This window comes from Bombina bombina, chromosome 2 (assembly GCF_027579735.1).
Source record: "Bombina bombina isolate aBomBom1 chromosome 2, aBomBom1.pri, whole genome shotgun sequence".
Lineage (NCBI taxonomy): Eukaryota > Metazoa > Chordata > Amphibia > Anura > Bombinatoridae > Bombina > Bombina bombina.
In genome coordinates, this window is record NC_069500.1 from 251,914,181 (window position 1) to 251,933,180 (window position 19,000).

The 19,000-nt window shown below is 35.8% G+C and overlaps 1 protein-coding gene across 2 annotated transcripts in view; it reads right to left on the bottom strand.

The window, feature by feature from the left end:
- Positions 1-11,854: 11,854 nt before the first annotated feature.
- LOC128648700 (solute carrier organic anion transporter family member 4C1) overlaps positions 11,855-19,000 on the bottom strand; it is a 185,983-nt gene continuing 178,837 nt past the window's right edge. The window contains exons 12-13 of one of the 2 annotated variants that reach the window (XM_053701516.1): positions 14,637-14,774; positions 11,855-13,055 (exon numbers count right to left, since the gene is read on the bottom strand). In XM_053701516.1, the coding sequence (XP_053557491.1) occupies positions 12,931-13,055; positions 14,637-14,774 (263 nt within the window). In that variant the 3' untranslated portion in view covers positions 11,855-12,930. The remainder of the gene's footprint in view (positions 13,056-14,636; positions 14,775-19,000) is intronic. The other variant, XR_008400615.1, reaches the window with a different exon arrangement.

Here is a 19,000-nt window from a genome sequence, read left to right on the forward strand (position 1 = left end):
GGTGGCACTAATTGGCTAGTGGGCCTGGCACACAGGCTGGCAGGCAGGAAGAAAGTGCAATTCAATGGCACGAGCTAACTGATGATTTACAATCTAACAATTTTTAATTTTAAATATTAACATTACTGTTACAACAACTATGATTGGTGTAACTAGTTGACAAGTGGGCCTGGCACACAGGCTGGCAATAGTGGTGGCAGGCTGGCCTGTGAACTAATATTAAATAACACTCGAAGAGTGATGGAAAAGTTTTTTTTAAAAAACATTTAATATTATGTTACAACAGATAGGAGTGGTGGACTGGCACTGAGGATGGAAGTAGGCACAGTATATGCTGGCAGCCTGACACACAGGCTGGCACTAATGGCAGCCTGGCAACTAAAATTTAATAACACTAGAAGAGGACTGATGTTAAAAAAATTTTTACATAAATTTACACTTATGTTGTTACACCAGATATAAGTGGTGGCAAAAAAATAAAATTTAATCTGTGTAACACTTTATGATGTGTTCCAGAAACACACAGGCCTGATAGAAAAAGAAATTAAATTACACTAGCAAAATTATTTAATTTTTTTTTTTACATTTAAAATAATGTAAAGCAGATATGAGTCGTGGCTGGTAGGTAGGGCAGCAATTTACCACAGTATGCTGTGTAAGTGATAAACACACAGGCCTGATAGAATATTAAATTAGATTACACTAGCAAAATAATGTAAAAGTTTTTCTTTTAAATTTAAAATAATGTTAAGCAGATATGAGCGGTGGCACTGGCTGGCTGCTACGTAGGGCAGCAATTAACAACAGTATGCTCTGTAAGTCAGATACACACAGGCCTGATAGAAAATAAAATTAGATTACACTAGCAAAATGATTTAAAGATTTTTTTTGGAATTTAAAGAAAAAGGTTAAGCACATATGAGTAGTGGCTGATAGCCTTGGAAGGGCAGCAATAGAATAGCAATAGAAAATAAAATTAGATTACACTAGCAAAATTATTTAAAGTTTTTTTTGGGGGGAATTTAAAAAAAAGGTTAAACACATATGAGTCGTGGCTGATAGAGTAGGGAGGGCAGCAATTAAACACAGTATGCTCTGTAAGTCAGTTAAGCAGATATGAGTGATGCCTGGCACAGAGCAATTAACCAAAAGACTGAAAAAAAACTGAAGTCTATGCTGTGTGAGCCTGACAGACACAGGCCTGATAGAAAATGAAATTAGATTACACTAGCAAAATGATTTAAAAGTTTTTTTTTAAATTGAAAATAATGTTATAAGCGGATATGAGTGGTGGCTGGCACAGAGCAATGAACTAGAGTATATGCTGTGTGACACAGGCCTGATAGAAAATGAAAATAAATTACACTAGCAAAATAATTTCAAATTTTGGTTGGTTAAATTTAAACTAATGTTATTAGGCAGATATCAGTGGTGGCACTAGTCACAGCATATGCTGTGAGCCTCACACACAGGCTCAAAGCCAGGCAAATGCAAATAAAAATACAAATAAAGAAAAAAAAAACGACTGAAGTTATAGCCCTAAAAAGGGCTTTTTGGGGTGCTGTCCTTGCAGCAGAGATGAGATGAGTCCTTCAGGACTGTAGTGGACACTTAATACACTAGCCTAGCTATCTATTTCCCTATAAGTCAGCAGCAGCAGCACTAAACCTCCTCTCACTAAGAAAATCGTAATGAGTCTAAAATGGCTGCTGGCAAGAAGCTGGGAGGGTCTGTGAGGGAGTGTCTGATGCTGATTGGCTCTAATGTGTCAGAAGGCTGTGACATACAGGGTCAAAGTTTCCTCAATGATGACACATAGGGGGCGGATCGAACATTGCATGTGTTCACCCGCAGAGGCGAACACGAACAAGCTAAGTTCGCGTTGAACTGTTCGCGGGCGAACAGTTCGGGACATCACTATATATATATATGTGAATCTGACAGAGAGAGCAGTTTGTATCTTGCAATTTTGTCAGTTTTCAGATACTAATTACACTAAATTAACCGATCACGGTTTGGTCTGCTTAAACAGTAATTCATGGTCAGTGCAAGGGCAGAACCATATCTAAAGAGATAAAGCTAGCAGGGTTGGTTCTAAATTATATTATTCTGAGGTCAAAACACTGACCATGAGGCTAAATAATAAGATATTCCGCTATCAATGTTTCAGTGACATATGTCCATATGCTGCATAATGTGCAACTTTATTTAAACCCCAGGCTTGCTGCATCGTGTCAGCCATGACCATTCAAAAATCTTTACTGCTTTGGACGTGGTTTTCCACACCGACACTCGGAGGGGAATTCTATAAAAAAGGGGCTGTCCCTGCAAGTTGCTTCTAGATGTCTCCCATAAAAAATAAAGGAACTTGATACAAAGGGGAAACTTTAATGGGAAGAGTGGAGCAGGGGGTGCACATTAAAACATAAATCCTCTAGCTAAGACAAATCAAATTACTCTGCTTTTAGTGTATAGCATCTTACAATCGCCTCTATTTTCATATTCATGTGTTCTCTGTAATAAGGGTTTTGTGTATTTTGACATAATCTCACCACATTTTAGTTTGCAAGAAAAAACAGCAAGAACTGCAGGGGGGAAATATTTAGTGAATACGCCAGGCTTACGGGTAGATTTGCTATCAGTCGAGCAGACATGATACGTTGTCAGCATTTATCATTGCACAAGCATTTCTAGTTGTACACCCTAGCTTATTTTAAGATAGGGTGTACCAACATTAATAAAATAGGGTCTACTCATCACTAATACGCTAGGGTGTACCAACAGTAATAAGCTAGGGTGTACGAGCACTAATAAACTATGATGTACCAGCAATAATAAGCTAGGTTGTACCAGCACTAATCAGCTAGGGTATACCAAAACTAATAAAACTAGGGTGTACCAGTACTAATCAGCTAGGCTATACCAAAACTAATAAACTAGGGTGTACCAGTACTAATCAGCTAGGCTATACCAAAACTAATAAACTAGGGTGTACCAGTACTAATCAGCTAGGCTATACCAAAACTAATAAACTAGGGTGTACAGCACTAATAAACTAGGGTGTACCAGCAATTATAAGCTATGGTTTATCAGCACTAAAAAACTAAGCTTTACCAGCAACAATAAGCTATGGTGTACCAGCACTAATAAGCTAAGTAGTACCAGCACTAATAAGCTAAGGAGTACCAGCACTAATAAGCTAAGGAGTATCAGCACTAATAAGCTAAGGAGTACAAGAACTAATAAGCTAAGGAGTACCAGCACTAATAAGCTACGGGGAACCAGCACTAATAAGATGGGGTGTACCATCACTAATAAGCTGGAGTGTACCATCACTAATAAGCTTGGGTGTACCAGCACTAAAACGCTAGTGAAAACCAACCCTAATAAGCTAATGTGTACCAGAACTAATAAGCTAGGGTGTACCAACACTTATAAGCTAGGGTGTACCAGTAGTAATACGCTAGGGTGTAGCAGCACTAATAAACTAGGGTGTACTAACACTAATAAATTAGGGTGTAGCCGCACTAATAAACTAGGGTGTATCAACACTAATAAATTAGGGTGTACCAGCACTAATAAACTAGGGTGTAGGAGCACTAATAAGCTTTGTAGCAGCACTAATAAGCTAGAGTGAACCAGCACTAATAAGCTAAGGTGTACAAGAATTTATAAGCTAGGGTGTGCCAGCACCAATTAGCAAGGGTGTGCAGGTACTAATATGCTAGGGTGTGCCAGCACTGATACACTAGGATGTACCAGCACCCATAAGCTATGGTGTAGCAACACTAATAAACTAGGGTGTACTACCAACACTAATAAATTAGGTTGTAGCCGCACTAATAAACTAGGGTGTACCAACACTAATAAATTAGGGTGTAGCCGCATTACTAAACTAGGGTGTAACAACACTAATAAATTAGGGTGTACCAGCACTAATAAACTAGGGTGTAGCAGCACTAATAAGCTGTGTAGCAGCACTAATAAGCTAGGGTGAACGAGCACTAATAAGCTAAGGTGTACAAGAACTTATAAGCTAGGGTGTACCAGCACCAATTAGCTAGGGTGTGCAGGCACTAATACGCTAGGGTGTGCCAGCACTAATACGCTAGGATGTACCAGCACCAATAAGCTATGGTGTAGCAGTACTAATAAACTAGGGTGTACTACCAACTAATAAATTAGGGTGTAGCCACACTAATAAACTAGGGTGTACCAACACTAATAAATTAGGGTGTAGCCGCACTAATAAATTAGGGTGTACCAGCACTAATAAACTAGGGTGTAGCAGCACTAATAAGCTAAGGTGTACCAGTACTAATAAGCTAGGGTGAAACAGCACTAATAAGCTAAGGTGTACCAGAATTAATAAACTAGGGTGTAGCAGCACTAATAAGCTAAGGTGTACCAGAACTAATAAACTAGGGTGTACCAGCACCAATTAGCTAGGGTGTGCAGGCAGTATAAACTATGGTGTACCAGAACTAATAAACTAGGGTATACTATTACTAATAAGCTATAATGAACCACCTCTAATAAACACTAAAAAACTAGGATAAAGTTTCAAGAACCTTGGAGCCCCAGCTCTGAAAATGTTAAATTAGATTCTTAAAATGATGCATGTCTAAAAACATAATTGACTAAAAATTATAGAACTAGATTACAAGTGGAACGCAAATGTTTGCGCACAAGCCACACAGGGTTTATCACGAGTTGAAAGTAAACGTGATCACTTGAGCACAATCGCAATTTACGCTGGAATGATTACCACATCCTCAGAGCTCTGGTTACTGTTTTTCAAAACAAAAAAGTTGCACAAAGCACATCAGAAATACATTATCAGAAGTACAGATACACTCTTCATAATAACATGTAAAAAAATATTAAAATAAAATATTGCACATTGCAGAATATGTTCTATGTATTTCTAAATAGATATTCCAATATATATCTGTATATATCTATACCTATATACAATTATATATATATATATATATATATATATATATATATATATATATATATATATATATACACCATATATAAACTATGGTGTACCAGAACTAATAAACTAGGGTATACTATTACTAATAAGCTATAATGAACCACCTCTAATAAACACTAAAAAACTAGGATAAAGTTTCAAGAACCTTGGAGCCCCATTTCTGAAAATGTTAAATTAGATTCTTAAAATGATGCATGTCTAAAAACATAATTGACTAAAAATTATAGAACCAGATTACAAGTGGAGCGCAAATGTTTGCGCACAAGCCACACAGGGTTTATCACGAGTTGAAAGTAAACGTGATCACTTGAGCACAATCGCAATTTACGCTGGAATGATTACCACATCCTCAGAGCTCTGGTTACTGTTTTTCAAAACAAAAAAGTTGCACAAAGCACATCAGAAATACATTATCAGAAGTACAGATACACTCTTCATAATAACATGTAAAAAAATATTAAAATAAAATATTGCACATTGCAGAATATGTTCTATGTATTTCTAAATAGGTATTCCAATATATATCTGTATATATCTATACCTATATACAATTTTATATATATATATATATATATATATATATTGGTATAATCATATATTTTACAAAAAAAATCATATAAATATAGAAATACTGTATGTATTTATGAATAAATAGAACATATTCTTCTATGTGAAGAGCATTGGATGTAAAATATTCATATTTTCATGTCGGGTTAGCGCACTAGAGAATATGCGATCATGTTTACGCTCAAGTAGAGTGTTAGGTTTTTCTTCTATGGGGAAATTTGTGAACGTGCACGCAATATTCTAAGTTTGCCTTTTGTGCTTGTCAGGTTACCTTGCGAGTGAAAACAGTTTACTTTCATCTCAAAATATGTGTGCAACCCAACAAGTGCAAAAAGCCGAACGTCTAGTGCAGTTAACGCTCATGCGGGAGCGCTAATTAGTGCTCCACTTGTAATCTGGCCCATAGCTGGTTACTAAGTTATATATTTTTGTCTATCACTGATCTAAAGTAAATTCAGTTAGTAATAAATTATTTGTAAAAAGGGTCAGTATACTATTAAGTAGCTATTGTTATTTCATAATTGTGTTAACTTAGAAAACATGATTGTAATTAAAAAACAATTATGAATATGTTAGTGTCAATCAAATTGCACCTTTTAAAGGTCAAATGAATTAGCTACATTTTGATTTAGATACCTAGTAGAAACCAAGGTTGTCAAACATTTTTCAAGTTGTGAACACATTTTAAACACGCTTTTAACTAAACAAATTTCAAATAATAAATTCTTCAGTTAAATCATTTGCACACATTTGCCTGAATTCAACAAGATGAGGAAAACATTGTGGAGGTATTGTGTACAATGCAGACATGAGTGTGTCAAGCAACTCCTAGAGCTTCAACAAAGATGTAGGCCGGCAGCGAATAGACCTTTATAGCTCATCCCAAAGATTAAGATCCGGCAACTGAGCAGGCCACTGCAGCAAAGACAAGTCAGTGTCCTGTTCTAGAAACCATCCCATAGTGATGCTGGCTTTGTGCAATGGCGCATTATCCTGCTGGTAGTAGCCATTTGTCTGAAGATAAACTGTCAACATGAACAGATGCACTTGGTCAGCAGCGATTTTTATGTACGCTATGGCATTCAGACATGAATCTTGGGTTATCAATGGACCCAAAGTGTGCCAGGAAAACATTTGTCACACCATAGCACTGTTCCTACCTCTTGCAGAGTTTTCATCAGACATGATGGGTCCATGGATTCACCCTGTTTTCCCCAAATTCAGAGCCTGCCATCAACATCACGCACGTGGCAATATGTTTTTCTCTGCACCAAGGTTGAATTGTGATTGCACAAGTCTAGCTATCCTCATCTGACCTCTCTCATCAACAAGCGTTTTTCTTCCACAGGACTGCCGCTGATTTTTTTGTTCATTGCACCATTCTCAATACACCCCTGAAACTGTGGTATGTGAAAAGTTCAGGAGTACTGCCTTTTCAGATACGCTTCGTCCAGCACGTCTTGCACAAACTATCATGGCACGTTCAAGGTCCATTAGACCACTGCTGTTCCCCATTCTTACTGTGGTTTGTACACTTAACTGATAATAGGAAGGTTGTTCTGCTGTATTTATACCAAAACTGTGGCCACATGATTTGCAATGTAGTAGAACGAATCATTTGTGTACACAGCAGGGCTGTACCGTATAAAGTGGCCGCACAGTGTATATGGAAATATCTTTTAAAAAATACAAAGTACATTTACCCATCTCTGAAGAACATTGGAATGTGAAATATTAAAAACTCTGGGGAGAATAAGTTAATGTGGTAACAATATATAAAGTTTATCGTCCGCACTAAAAAACTTTTAATTTCAAATTGTAATATGAGTGGTAACCGCTGTATGCAAAAAGTTTGCTTCTGGTGTTGTTAGCTTTCGAGTGAAATCGCTAAATAGCGATCCACTTGTAATCTGGTCCAAATTGTTTAAATACCCATAGTGAAACAACTGTGCATGTTCTTTATTTTTTTATTTTTTCTGCGTTTTCTGTCATTTAAATTTGCAAATTGTAGATTTTACATTCCCTAGAGAGTTCATTCATGTTGAGAAGTGATTGCTTAATATATGTAGGATTTTATTTCTACCTTGTCCTAATTGGCCACAACAAAAGACATAATCTATGGAATGTTTAAGAAGCTTTCCAAGTGGTGAGTCCCTGGACTGCAAATCAATGCAAATTGTGCTAATGTTTTTTTTTTTTTTTTATATTTTGTATGCAAATCTTTGCAATATGGTGATTTATTTCTGATGCATATATAAAAACATCTTTGATACCTCTTTAAGCTGTAAATATTAGAGAAACAAACATGTGGTCTTTCCCATGGACTCAAAGAAAGATATAGGTGCACTTGAGAGAGATTTAAATAAAACGCCAGAAGCCAAGTAACAAGTTTCAACCTTAACAGCTATTTGATGTTTTCAGTTTATGAAATTTTGCAAAAAGGGTAAAATATAAACTTTGCACACTCAGATGACAACACTGAAACAATTTCTTATTCATAAACATTAATTCAAGTTTCCCTGCAAAAGCTGAGTTAGAAAATATTGAAAAGCGTGACCCAAGCCTGGTATAGCAAGTTGTACAGCGTTGAAGATTAATTTTCATGGGCCTAGATTTGGAGTTTTGTCGGTAACGACCCGAAAAACTAACGCCGGCTTTTTTCTGGCCGCACCATAAAAATAACTCTGGTATTGAGAGCCCACATAAAGGCTGCGTTAGGCTCCAAAAAAGGAGCGTAGAGCATTTTTAACGCAGCTTCAACTCTCGATACCAGAGTTGCTTACGGACGCGGCCAGCCTCAAAAACGTGCTCGTGCACGATTCCCCCATAGGAAACAATGGGGCTGTTTGAGCTGAAAAAAAACCAAACACCTGCAAAAAAGCCGCATTCAGCTCCTAACGCAGCCCCATTGTTTGCTATGCGGTAACCCTTCCTACGTCTGCACTTAACACTCTAACATGTACCCCGAGTCTAAACACCCCTAACCTTACACTTATTAACCCCTAATCTGCCGCCCCCGCTATCGCTGACCCCTGCATATTATTATTAACCCCTAATCTGCCGCTCCGTAAACCGCCGCTACTTACATTATCCCTATGTACCCCTAATCTGCTGCCCTAACATCGCCGACCCCTATATTATATTTATTAACCCCTAATCTGCCCCCCACAACGTCGCCTCCACCTGCCTACACTTATTAACTCCTAATCTGCCGAGCGGACCTGAGCGCTACTATAATAAAGTTATTAACCCCTAATCCGCCTCACTAACCCTATCATAAATAGTATTAACCCCTAATCTGCCCTCCCTAACATCGCCGACATCTAACTTCAAACATTAACCCCTAATCTGCCGACTGGAGCTCACAGCTATTCTAATAAATGTATTAACCCCTAAAGCTAAGTCTAACCCTAACACTAACACCCCCCTAAGTTAAATATAATTTAAATCTAACGAAATTAATTAACTCTTATTAAATAAATTATTCCTATTTAAAGCTAAATACTTACCTGTAAAATAAATCCTAATATAGCTACAATATAAATTATAATTATATTATAGCTATTTTAGGATTTATATTTATTTTACAGGTAACTTTGTATTTATTTTAACCAGGTACAATAGCTATTAAATAGTTAAGAATCAGCCAATAGAATGCAAGCTCAATCTGATTGGCTGATCGGATCAGCCAATCGGATTGAACTTGATTCTGATTGGCTGATTCCATCAGCCAATCAGAATATTCCTACCTTAATTCCGATTGGCTGATAGAATCCTATCAGCCAATCGGAATTCGAGGGACGCTATCTTGGATGACGTCATTTAAAGGAACCATCATTCGTCGTTCAGTCGTCGGCCAGGATGGATGTTCCGCGGTGGAGGTCTTCAGGATGCTGCCGCTTCGCTCCGGATGGATGCCGCTTGGATGAAGACTTCAATCGGATGGAAGACCTCTTCTGCCCCGCTTGGATGAAGACTTCAGCCGGATCATGGACCTCTTCAGCCCCCCGCTTGGGCTTGGATCAGGACATCGGAGGAGCTCTTCTGGACCGATCGGTGAACCTGGTATGGTGAAGACAAGGTAGGATGATCTTCAGGGGCTTAGTGTTAGGTTTATTTAAGGGGGGTTTGGGTTAGATTAGGGGTATGTGGGTGGTGGGTTGTAATGTTGGGGGGCTTGGGTATTGTATGTTTTTTTTTACAGGCAAAAGAGCTGTATTTCTTGGGGCATGCCCCGCAAAGGGCCCTGTTCAGGGCTGGTAAGGTAAAAGAGCTTTGAACTTTAGTAATTTAGAATAGGGTAGGGCATTTTTTTATTTTGGGGGGCTTTGTTATTTTATTAGGGGGCTTAGAGTAGGTGTAATTAGTTTAAAATTGTTGTAATATTTTTCTTATGTTTGTAAATATTTTTTTATTTTTTGTAACTTAGTTCTTTTTTATTTTTTGTACTTTAGCTAGTTTATTTAATTGTATTTATTTGTAGCAATTGTATTTAATTAATTTATTGATAGTGTAGTGTTAGGTTAATTGTAGGTAATTGTAGGTAGTTTATTTAATTAATTTATTGATAGTCTAGTGTTAGGTTTATTTGTAACTTAGGTTAGGATTTCTTTTACAGGTAAATTTGTAATTATTTTAACTATTTTAGCTATTAAATAGTTCTTAACTATTTAATAGCTATTGTACCTGGTTAAAATAAATACAAAGTTACCTGTAAAATAAATATAAATCCTAAAATAGCTATAATGTAATTATAATTTATATTGTAGCTATATTAGGATTTATTTTACAGGTAAGTATTTAGCTTTAAATAGGAATAATTTATTTAATAAGAGTTAATTAATTTCGTTAGATTTAAATTATATTTAACTTAGGGGGGTGTTAGTGTTAGGGTTAGACTTAGCTTTAGGGGTTAATACATTTATTAGAATAGCGGCGAGATTCGGTCAGCAGATTAGGGGTTAATAATTGAAGTTAGGTGTCGGCGATGTTAGGGAGGGCAGATTAGGGGTTAATACTATTTATGATAGGGTTAGTGAGGCGGATTAGGGGTTAATAACTTTATTATAGTAGCGCTCAGGTCCGGTCGGCAGATTAGGGGTTAATAAGTGTAGGCAGGTGGAGGCGACGTTGAGGGGGGCAGATTAGGGGTTAATAAATATAATACAGGGGTCGGCGGTGTTAGGGGCAGCAGATTAGGGGTACATAAGTATAATGTAGGTGGCGGTCGGCAGACTAGGGGTTAAAAATTTTTTTCCGAGTGTCTGCGATGTGGGGGGACCTCGGTTTAGGGGTACATAGGTAGTTTATGGGTGTTAGTGTACTTTAGAGCACAGTAGTTAAGAGCTTTATAAACCGGCGTTAGCCCAGAAAGCTCTTAACTACTGACTTTTTTCCTGCGGCTGGAGTTTTGTCGTTAGATGTCTAACGCTCACTTCAGAAACGACTCTAAATACCGGAGTTATAAAAATCCCATTGAAAAGATAGGATACGCAATTTACGTAAGGGGATCTGCGGTATGGAAAAGTCGCGGCTGGAAAGTGAGCGTTAGACCCTATTTTGAGTGACTCCAAATACCGGCGGTAGCCTAAAACCAGCGTTAGGAGCCTCTAACGCTGGTTTTCACGGCTACCGCCAAACTCCAAATCTAGGCCTAAGACATTTATAAACTTATTGCTGTTTACAAGCACCCTGAATGATGCTCAGAATTAAATATATTGATTGAAAAACAACTTAAAATATATAAAAATCCATAGGCTAGTGTCTTTAGCTGTGCTTTACCTCCTTGTACACCATACATAAATTATATGCTATATTTAAACATTATGGTATGTAATGGAGGTACTATTAAAAAGGGATACTAACCCCAATTTTTTTCTTTCGTGATTCAGATAGATTATGCAATTTTAGACAACTTGCTAATTTACTCCTATTATCATTTTTTCTTCATTCCCTTGCTATCTTAGCTTTGATTCCTGCTTTTCAAATAAAGATAGCAAGAGAATGAAGAAAACATTGATAATAGGAGTAAATTAGAAAGTTGCTTAAAATTGCATGCTCTATCTGAATCATGAAAGAAAAAGATTGCGTTAAGTATCCCTTTAATTATAACTGTAATAATGTCTCAAAGAAATTGAGAATTTGTCATTATTAGAGGTAGTAGTCTCAGGACAAACATTTTAGCATTTTCTTCGAACTTTCAAGCTCTCATTTATGAGGTAATTCAGCATTGTCATGAGTTTTAACAACTGATTATGTTAGAAAAATAATTTCCAATCAAACTGGTGGTACAGATGGATGGTATTATTTGTTGAAATTTTTTTTCCACTGTTGCGGCTGAAAGATTTTGAAAACAAAAAAAATACTTTAATGTACCAGGAATAAAAATTCAAAGGTTAATATAACCTTTGCTATTTTTCTTTCCAAATTAAATATATAAAAATATTTTTTAGACGATGGTAATCTTTTAAAAAATATATAATACTAAATTTATGTGTTACAAAAATACAGTATTTTTTTAATATAAATTGAGTTCTTAAAATGGTCCATATTAATTTACATTATCACATATATATATATATATATATATTTACTGTATATATATTTACTGTATATATATTTACTGTATATATATATATATATATATATATATATATATACATATATATATATACTGTATATAATTATATATATATATACTTTATTTATATAATGAAGCAGCAGAATGAAGCACTCACTGGACTCTGGACATCTGTGAACAAAAGTGATTTATTTCGGGACCTCAAACCGTCCCTTCTTCTGACAAAGCAACAGTGAAAATGAACAAACTTATAAAGGCCTGTAACAGGTTTGCTTGTATTAGCACTATATGTAACACTTACACTAGCCCAGTTTTTGCTAATGGACATTTATATATAGTAATTATATAACTTTTGCACAGTTGGGCCACTGTTTTTTTGGGGTCCTCTGATGTGTGCACACAACCTTGTTTGATTGGCCAATGAGAAGGAGGGAGGATTTACAGGTCTTTATAAGTTTGTTCATTTTCACTGTTGCTTTGTCAGAAGAAGGGACGGTTTGAGGTCCCGAAACGTCACGAATAAATCACTTTTGTTCAGAGATGTCCAGAGTCCAGTGAGTGCTTCAGTCTGCTGATTCATTACATTGTTTTTAAAAGCACCCTGGCAGTTGCAGGATGGTGGTGAGAGTGCACATACCCTTGAACTGTTTTACTTTATTTCTATATATATTAATTCACATCCCCACTTTCTTTTTTTGCTTTCATTTGTTTAACTGGTTATATACACTATACACAATAAGTTGATTATCATCCTTGGTTCTTTGATTCTTTTATATATTTATAAGGACGCAGACAAGATTATTGTGTTGTTTTCTTCTTTCTCTTTAGGTTTGTTTGCTGGGGCTTTGTAGATACAAAATGCTACAAAGAGAAAAGCGATGTTGACGACTTTGCAGACGGCACCTAAAGGAAGCAGAAAAGAACATAAGCATCAAAGATTCTGAATCTCAACAAATGTCTGTAACTATTAGCTGTTGCATTAAAGGGACACTGAACGCAATTTGTTTCTTTTGTGATTCAGATAGAGCATGCCATTTTAAGCAAATTTCTAATTTACTCCTATTATCAAATTGTCTTCATTCTCTTGGTATGTTTATTTGAAAAGCAAGAATGTAAGTTTAGATGCCGGCCCATTTTTGGTGAACAAACTGTGTTGTCCTTTCTAATTGGACAGCACCAATAAACAAGTGCTGTCCATGGTTCTAAAACAAAAATTTGCTGGCTCCTTAGCTTAGATTCCTTCTTTTTCAAATAAAGATAGCAAAAGAACGAAGAAAAATTGATAATAGGAATAAATTAGAAAGTTGCTTAAAATTGCATGCTCTATCTAAATCATGAAATAATGTCCCTTTAAGTATATATTAATGTAAATATGTACTAGTTTATTTCCTAAATGTTCATTCTGCAAATGAGTATCAGTTTATAATACAGTAATTGGATAATTATAACAAATTAATTAGTGTAAACTGCATGTGTACATGTGCACGTGTCATATCAATGCCAATAAAAGTCCTGTGTTTTCCAGATTCAAGGGACATAAAGCTCACAATTTTTCTTCCATGATTCAGATAGAGCATTTATTTTTAAAGGGACGTACAACCCCAAATGTGTCTTTCATGATTCAGCTAGAACATACAATTTAAAAAACGTTCAAATTTACTTCTATTATCAAGTCTTCTTTGTTTTCTTGTTATTCTTTGTTGAAAATCAGGGTAAGTTTATGAGCGTGCACGTGTCTGCAGCACTATATGGCAGCATTACAGCAACAATGTTATACATTAGCAAGAGCAGTAGATGGCAGCACTATTCCTGTCATGTAGTGCTCAAGACATGTGCACAATACCTATCTAGATATTTCTTCAAGAAAGAATAACATGAGAAAGAAGCAAATTTGATAATAGAAGTAAATTAGAAACTTTTTAAAAAAAATGTATTCTCTATCTGAATCATGAAAGAAAATAATTGTGTTTCATGTCCATTTAAGCAACTTTCCAATTTCTTCTATCAAATTTGCTTCATTCTTTTGGCATCCATTATTGAAGGTGTAGCAATGCACTATTAAAAGATACCTTAACTCATTGGTTGAACCAATGACAAGGGACATATGTGCAGCCACCAATGATCATTGCTGCTCCTGAGTCTACCTAGGTATGATTTGTAACAAAGGATACCAAGAGAACAAATCAAATTAGATAAGAGAAGTAAATTGGACAAATGGCAGCACCCATAACCAGTGGGAGGTGCACAAAATGTATTTAGTGTTCACCGTCCCTTTAAGGTTGGCATTGAACAAGGCACACTTGCTATCCCCAGCAGCCCAAGGTTACTAAGGGAAACGACTGTGCCTTAATCACTACCCAAACCTTTCATGTCTCTTAATGTCCCCTTTAACTACATTCTGAGATCATTGGAATTATTGGACTTACAATTAGGTAGCAGAAGTTAACATTTTCATTAAAGAATAGAAATAAACTGATCACTTACTGATAGCGACTAAATTGTAGGACATTTTTGTATTATTGTATGTCCAGCAGGCTCCCTTGTCCCCACAATCATTCAGATTCCATAAAATACAAGTACTGTCTATTATAACACCAAAGACAATTGGTCCAGGAATCGAACCTAAAAAGGTAATGAATCACAGATAAATGTAACTCGCATACAACATCATTCTTATCATAATATCACAATTACTATAATTACTAAACAGCACCATGTATAAGGAAACTATTTCAGGGAGTCCAATCTTTTCACAAATACCCACAGACAGTTTGCTAAATTCTTAATAAAGCTATAGTATTTTTTGTTTATTTAATCTACAGTAAATTAAGAATTATTATTAAAGGTCTGTCAGTGACAATAAAATGATACAACTGAAAATGTAAATCAAATTTCTTGATATTCCTGTCTTAAAACTATATTTGCTTGCAAATCATAATGCAAGTCCATTTTTTTTTTAACTTTTGCCGTTTATGTTTTAATTTAGACAGGGCTTGGGAAACATAGATTTTATATGTTCCTTATATACTGTACAAAAGTACAACGGGATATGCACATGTGGACATGTCAAGAGACACTATTGTAAAATTTGTTTATCTTAAAGTGTTTCATATTACTCATTATACAAGTGGCTAATTAATAAAGTTTATATTGATCCTTTAGGTTTATTTTTGTATTTAAAAAGTTGCTTATTGAAACCAACACCCATTGTTCCCAAGAAAATGTCCTTTCAAAGTGACTGAGTCTGCAGGGAGAGCAGACGTACTCATCTTATTTCTATATATTCACACAAAGGCTAATATTTAGGTATTGATATTTTCATTATGGATAGTGGTTTCAATAAACAAAACAAACTATTTTAATTGCAATAATAAACCTAAAGGAGACATTTCTGATACAAGTAATGCTCTACAGCTGGTATAAGTCATTAGGAACACATTAAGGGGAAAACATTTTTACCATAAATTATTCCTTCATATAGCTTTCATGTGAATGAGGGACAAACTGTGCAGCATGATGCCAATATTAATAATATACAAATAAGAGACAGATATATAGTTTTGAGGCACTTTATAAAGTTGTTCCTTATACCAGTCCATGTGAGATTGTCATGCAAAACTTTATATTTGTGATTATGGGCTTTGTTTGCTATACCATAAAGAAATACCTTAGAAGCATGGCCATGTGAATGAATTACGCCTCTAAATGTACATATTTGATATAACAGGAAAATCTGGATTTCTTATAGATCAATTTTCTGTTATGTTCAGAACTAAAATATGCACCATAAATATAGAATAAAGCATGGAGTCTAATTGATTCAGTATTATCACTGACTAATAATGTCTTTAAAAGTAATCTTTACATTTAACAAACTGAGACACGTGGAACAGAATTAATGCCTTTAAATATTGAAATATTTGGTTGCAAAAAAAAAGATATTCTGATTTGAAAATAAATAATAATTGTGCAGCCAGCTAAAATATACTGTTTAATACAAGCCAACGCTACATAATGAGTAAAGGCTAACTATTCTACAAAAAACTGCTTAAAATTAGTTATCTGATAGACTGGAATATCGCTGGCTCAATGTCTGAATGCAAAGTCATTCCAAAACGACATGATAACTGGGTTTTCTAAATTATTTCTAATGGATTGTAAAACACCATACACTTACAGAACATATCACATGGTTTATCTGTGTTGAGATAGATGCCCTTAATAGAAAACCTTTTAAGATATCAGAAAATGTGAAGCTTATTTACTCAATGGATTTCAATATCAGCTTCCTGGCTAATAACAGGAATACTCAATATCAAGTGAGGCATTAAAAACTCTAGTTTTCCGAGGAGGCTTATATAGAAAATTGAAAGGTAAAACATATGCCCCTCAGGCTGACACCTTTGAGGTTCAGATATATATATTTTTTAAATAAATAACATGAGATCACAGATGTTACAATTAAATGGACACTTTCTGAAATGATTAAGATTAAGGATAGGTTTTAATATTAGGGTTAGATTATGATTAAGGTTAAGGCTGCCAGAAAGGACTGTAATACCCACTGGCAGGCAAATAGTTAGAAATAATATAAATATCTTCTAATATAGTACTAACACAATTTAGTCAAATTTAATTCAAACCTTTTAAAAAACACAATCTTTGAAAGGCTGAAGGTGTGATAATACATAAAATACCTCTTGCTTTTATTTAAAATTGTGCTTGTTCCACACTCCCTAAAAGGCCCAAAAGCAAATTGCATAGACTGTAAATGCTGCAAATTAAGTAGCTGGTTTAGGATACAGATTTTGCTTATATGCTGCTCTAGTGAGTGTGGGAGGTGTTTAATGTACCGTCAAGTGATTTTTTTTGTCAATGTCAAATATATATCATGTATAAGGTGATATGTTATTTATGATGAAAATAAACACCAATGTTACCGTAAAGTTTATGTTTGGAATGTATTTTGTTTTGTTTCTGTCTTACATAAAGGGACATGAAACACAATTTTTTCCTTTCATGATTAAGAGAGAACATCCAATTTTAAACAACTTTCCAATTTACTTAAATTTTACTAATTTGTTTTGTTCTTTTGGTATACTTTGTTGAAAAGAATACCTAGGTAGGTTCAGGAGCTTCAGATTGGTGGCTGCACATATATATGCCTCAGATTATGGGCTCACCCATGCGCACATTGTTTCTTCAACAATACTACAGGGAGTGCAGAATTATTAGGCAAATGAGTATTTTGACCACATCATCCTCTTTATGCATGTTGTCTTACTCCAAGCTGTATAGGCTCGAAAGCCTACTACCAATTAAGCATATTAGGTGATGTGCATCTCTGTAATGAGAAGGGGTGTGGTCTAATGACATCAACACCCTATATCAGGTGTGCATAATTATTAGGCAACTTCCTTTCCTTTGGCAAAATGGGTCAAAAGAAGGACTTGACAGGCTCAGAAAAGTCAAAAATAGTGAGATATCTTGCAGAGGGATGCAGCACTCTTAAAATTGCAAAGCTTCTGAAGCGTGATCATCGAACAATCAAGCGTTTCATTCAAAATAGTCAACAGGGTCACAAGAAGCATGTGGAAAAACCAAGGCGCAAAATAACTGCCCATGAACTGAGAAAAGTCAAGCGTGCAGCTGCCAAGATGCCACTTGCCACCAGTTTGGCCATATTTCAGAGCTGCAACATCACTGGAGTGCCCAAAAGCACAAGGTGTGCAATACTCAGAGACATGGCCAAGGTAAGAAAGGCTGAAAGACGACCACCACTGAACAAGACACACAAGCTGAAACATCAAGACTGGGCCAAGAAATATCTCAAGACTGATTTTTCTAAGGTTTTATGGACTGATGAAATGAGAGTGAGTCTTGATGGGCCAGATGGATGGGCCGGTGGCTGGATTGGTAAAGGGCAGAGAGCTCCAGTCTGACTCAGACGCCAGCAAGGTGGAGGTGGAGTACTGGTTTGGGCTGGTATCATCAAAGATGAGCTTGTGGGGCCTTTTCGGGTTGAGGATGGAGTCAAGCTCAACTCCCAGTCCTACTGCCAGTTTCTGGAAGACACCTTCTTCAAGCAGTGGTACAGGAAGAAGTCTGCATCCTTCAAGAAAAACATGATTTTCATGCAGGACAATGCTCCATCACACGCGTCCAAGTACTCCACAGCGTGGCTGGCAAGAAAGGGTATAAAAGAAGAAAATCTAATGACATGGCCTCCTTGTTCACCTGATCTGAACCCCATTGAGAACCTGTGGTCCATCATCAAATGTGAGATTTACAAGGAGGGAAAACAGTATACCTCTCTGAACAGTGTCTGGGAGGCTGTGGTTGCTGCTGCACGCAATGTTGATGGTGAACAGATCAAAACATTGACAGAATCCATGGATGGCAGGCTTTTGAGTGTCCTTGCAAAGAAAGGTGGCTATATTGGTCACTGATTTGTTTTTGTTTTGTTTTTGAATGTCAGAAATGTATATTTGTGAATTTTGAGATGTTATATTGGTTTCACTGGTAAAAATAAATAATTGAAATGGGTATATATTTGTTTTCTGTTAAGTTGCCTAATAATTATGCACAGTAATAGTCACCTGCACACACAGATATCCCCCTAAAATAGCTATAACTAAAAACAAACTAAAAACTACTTCCAAAACTATTCAGCTTTGATATTAATGAGTTTTTTGGGTTCATTGAGAACATGGTTGTTGTTCAATAATAAAATTAATCCTCAAAAATACAACTTGCCTAATAATTCTGCACTCCCTGTAATACTAAGAGAATGAATCAAACTAGATAACAGAAGTAAATTAGAAAGTAGTTTGCAATGGTATTCTTTA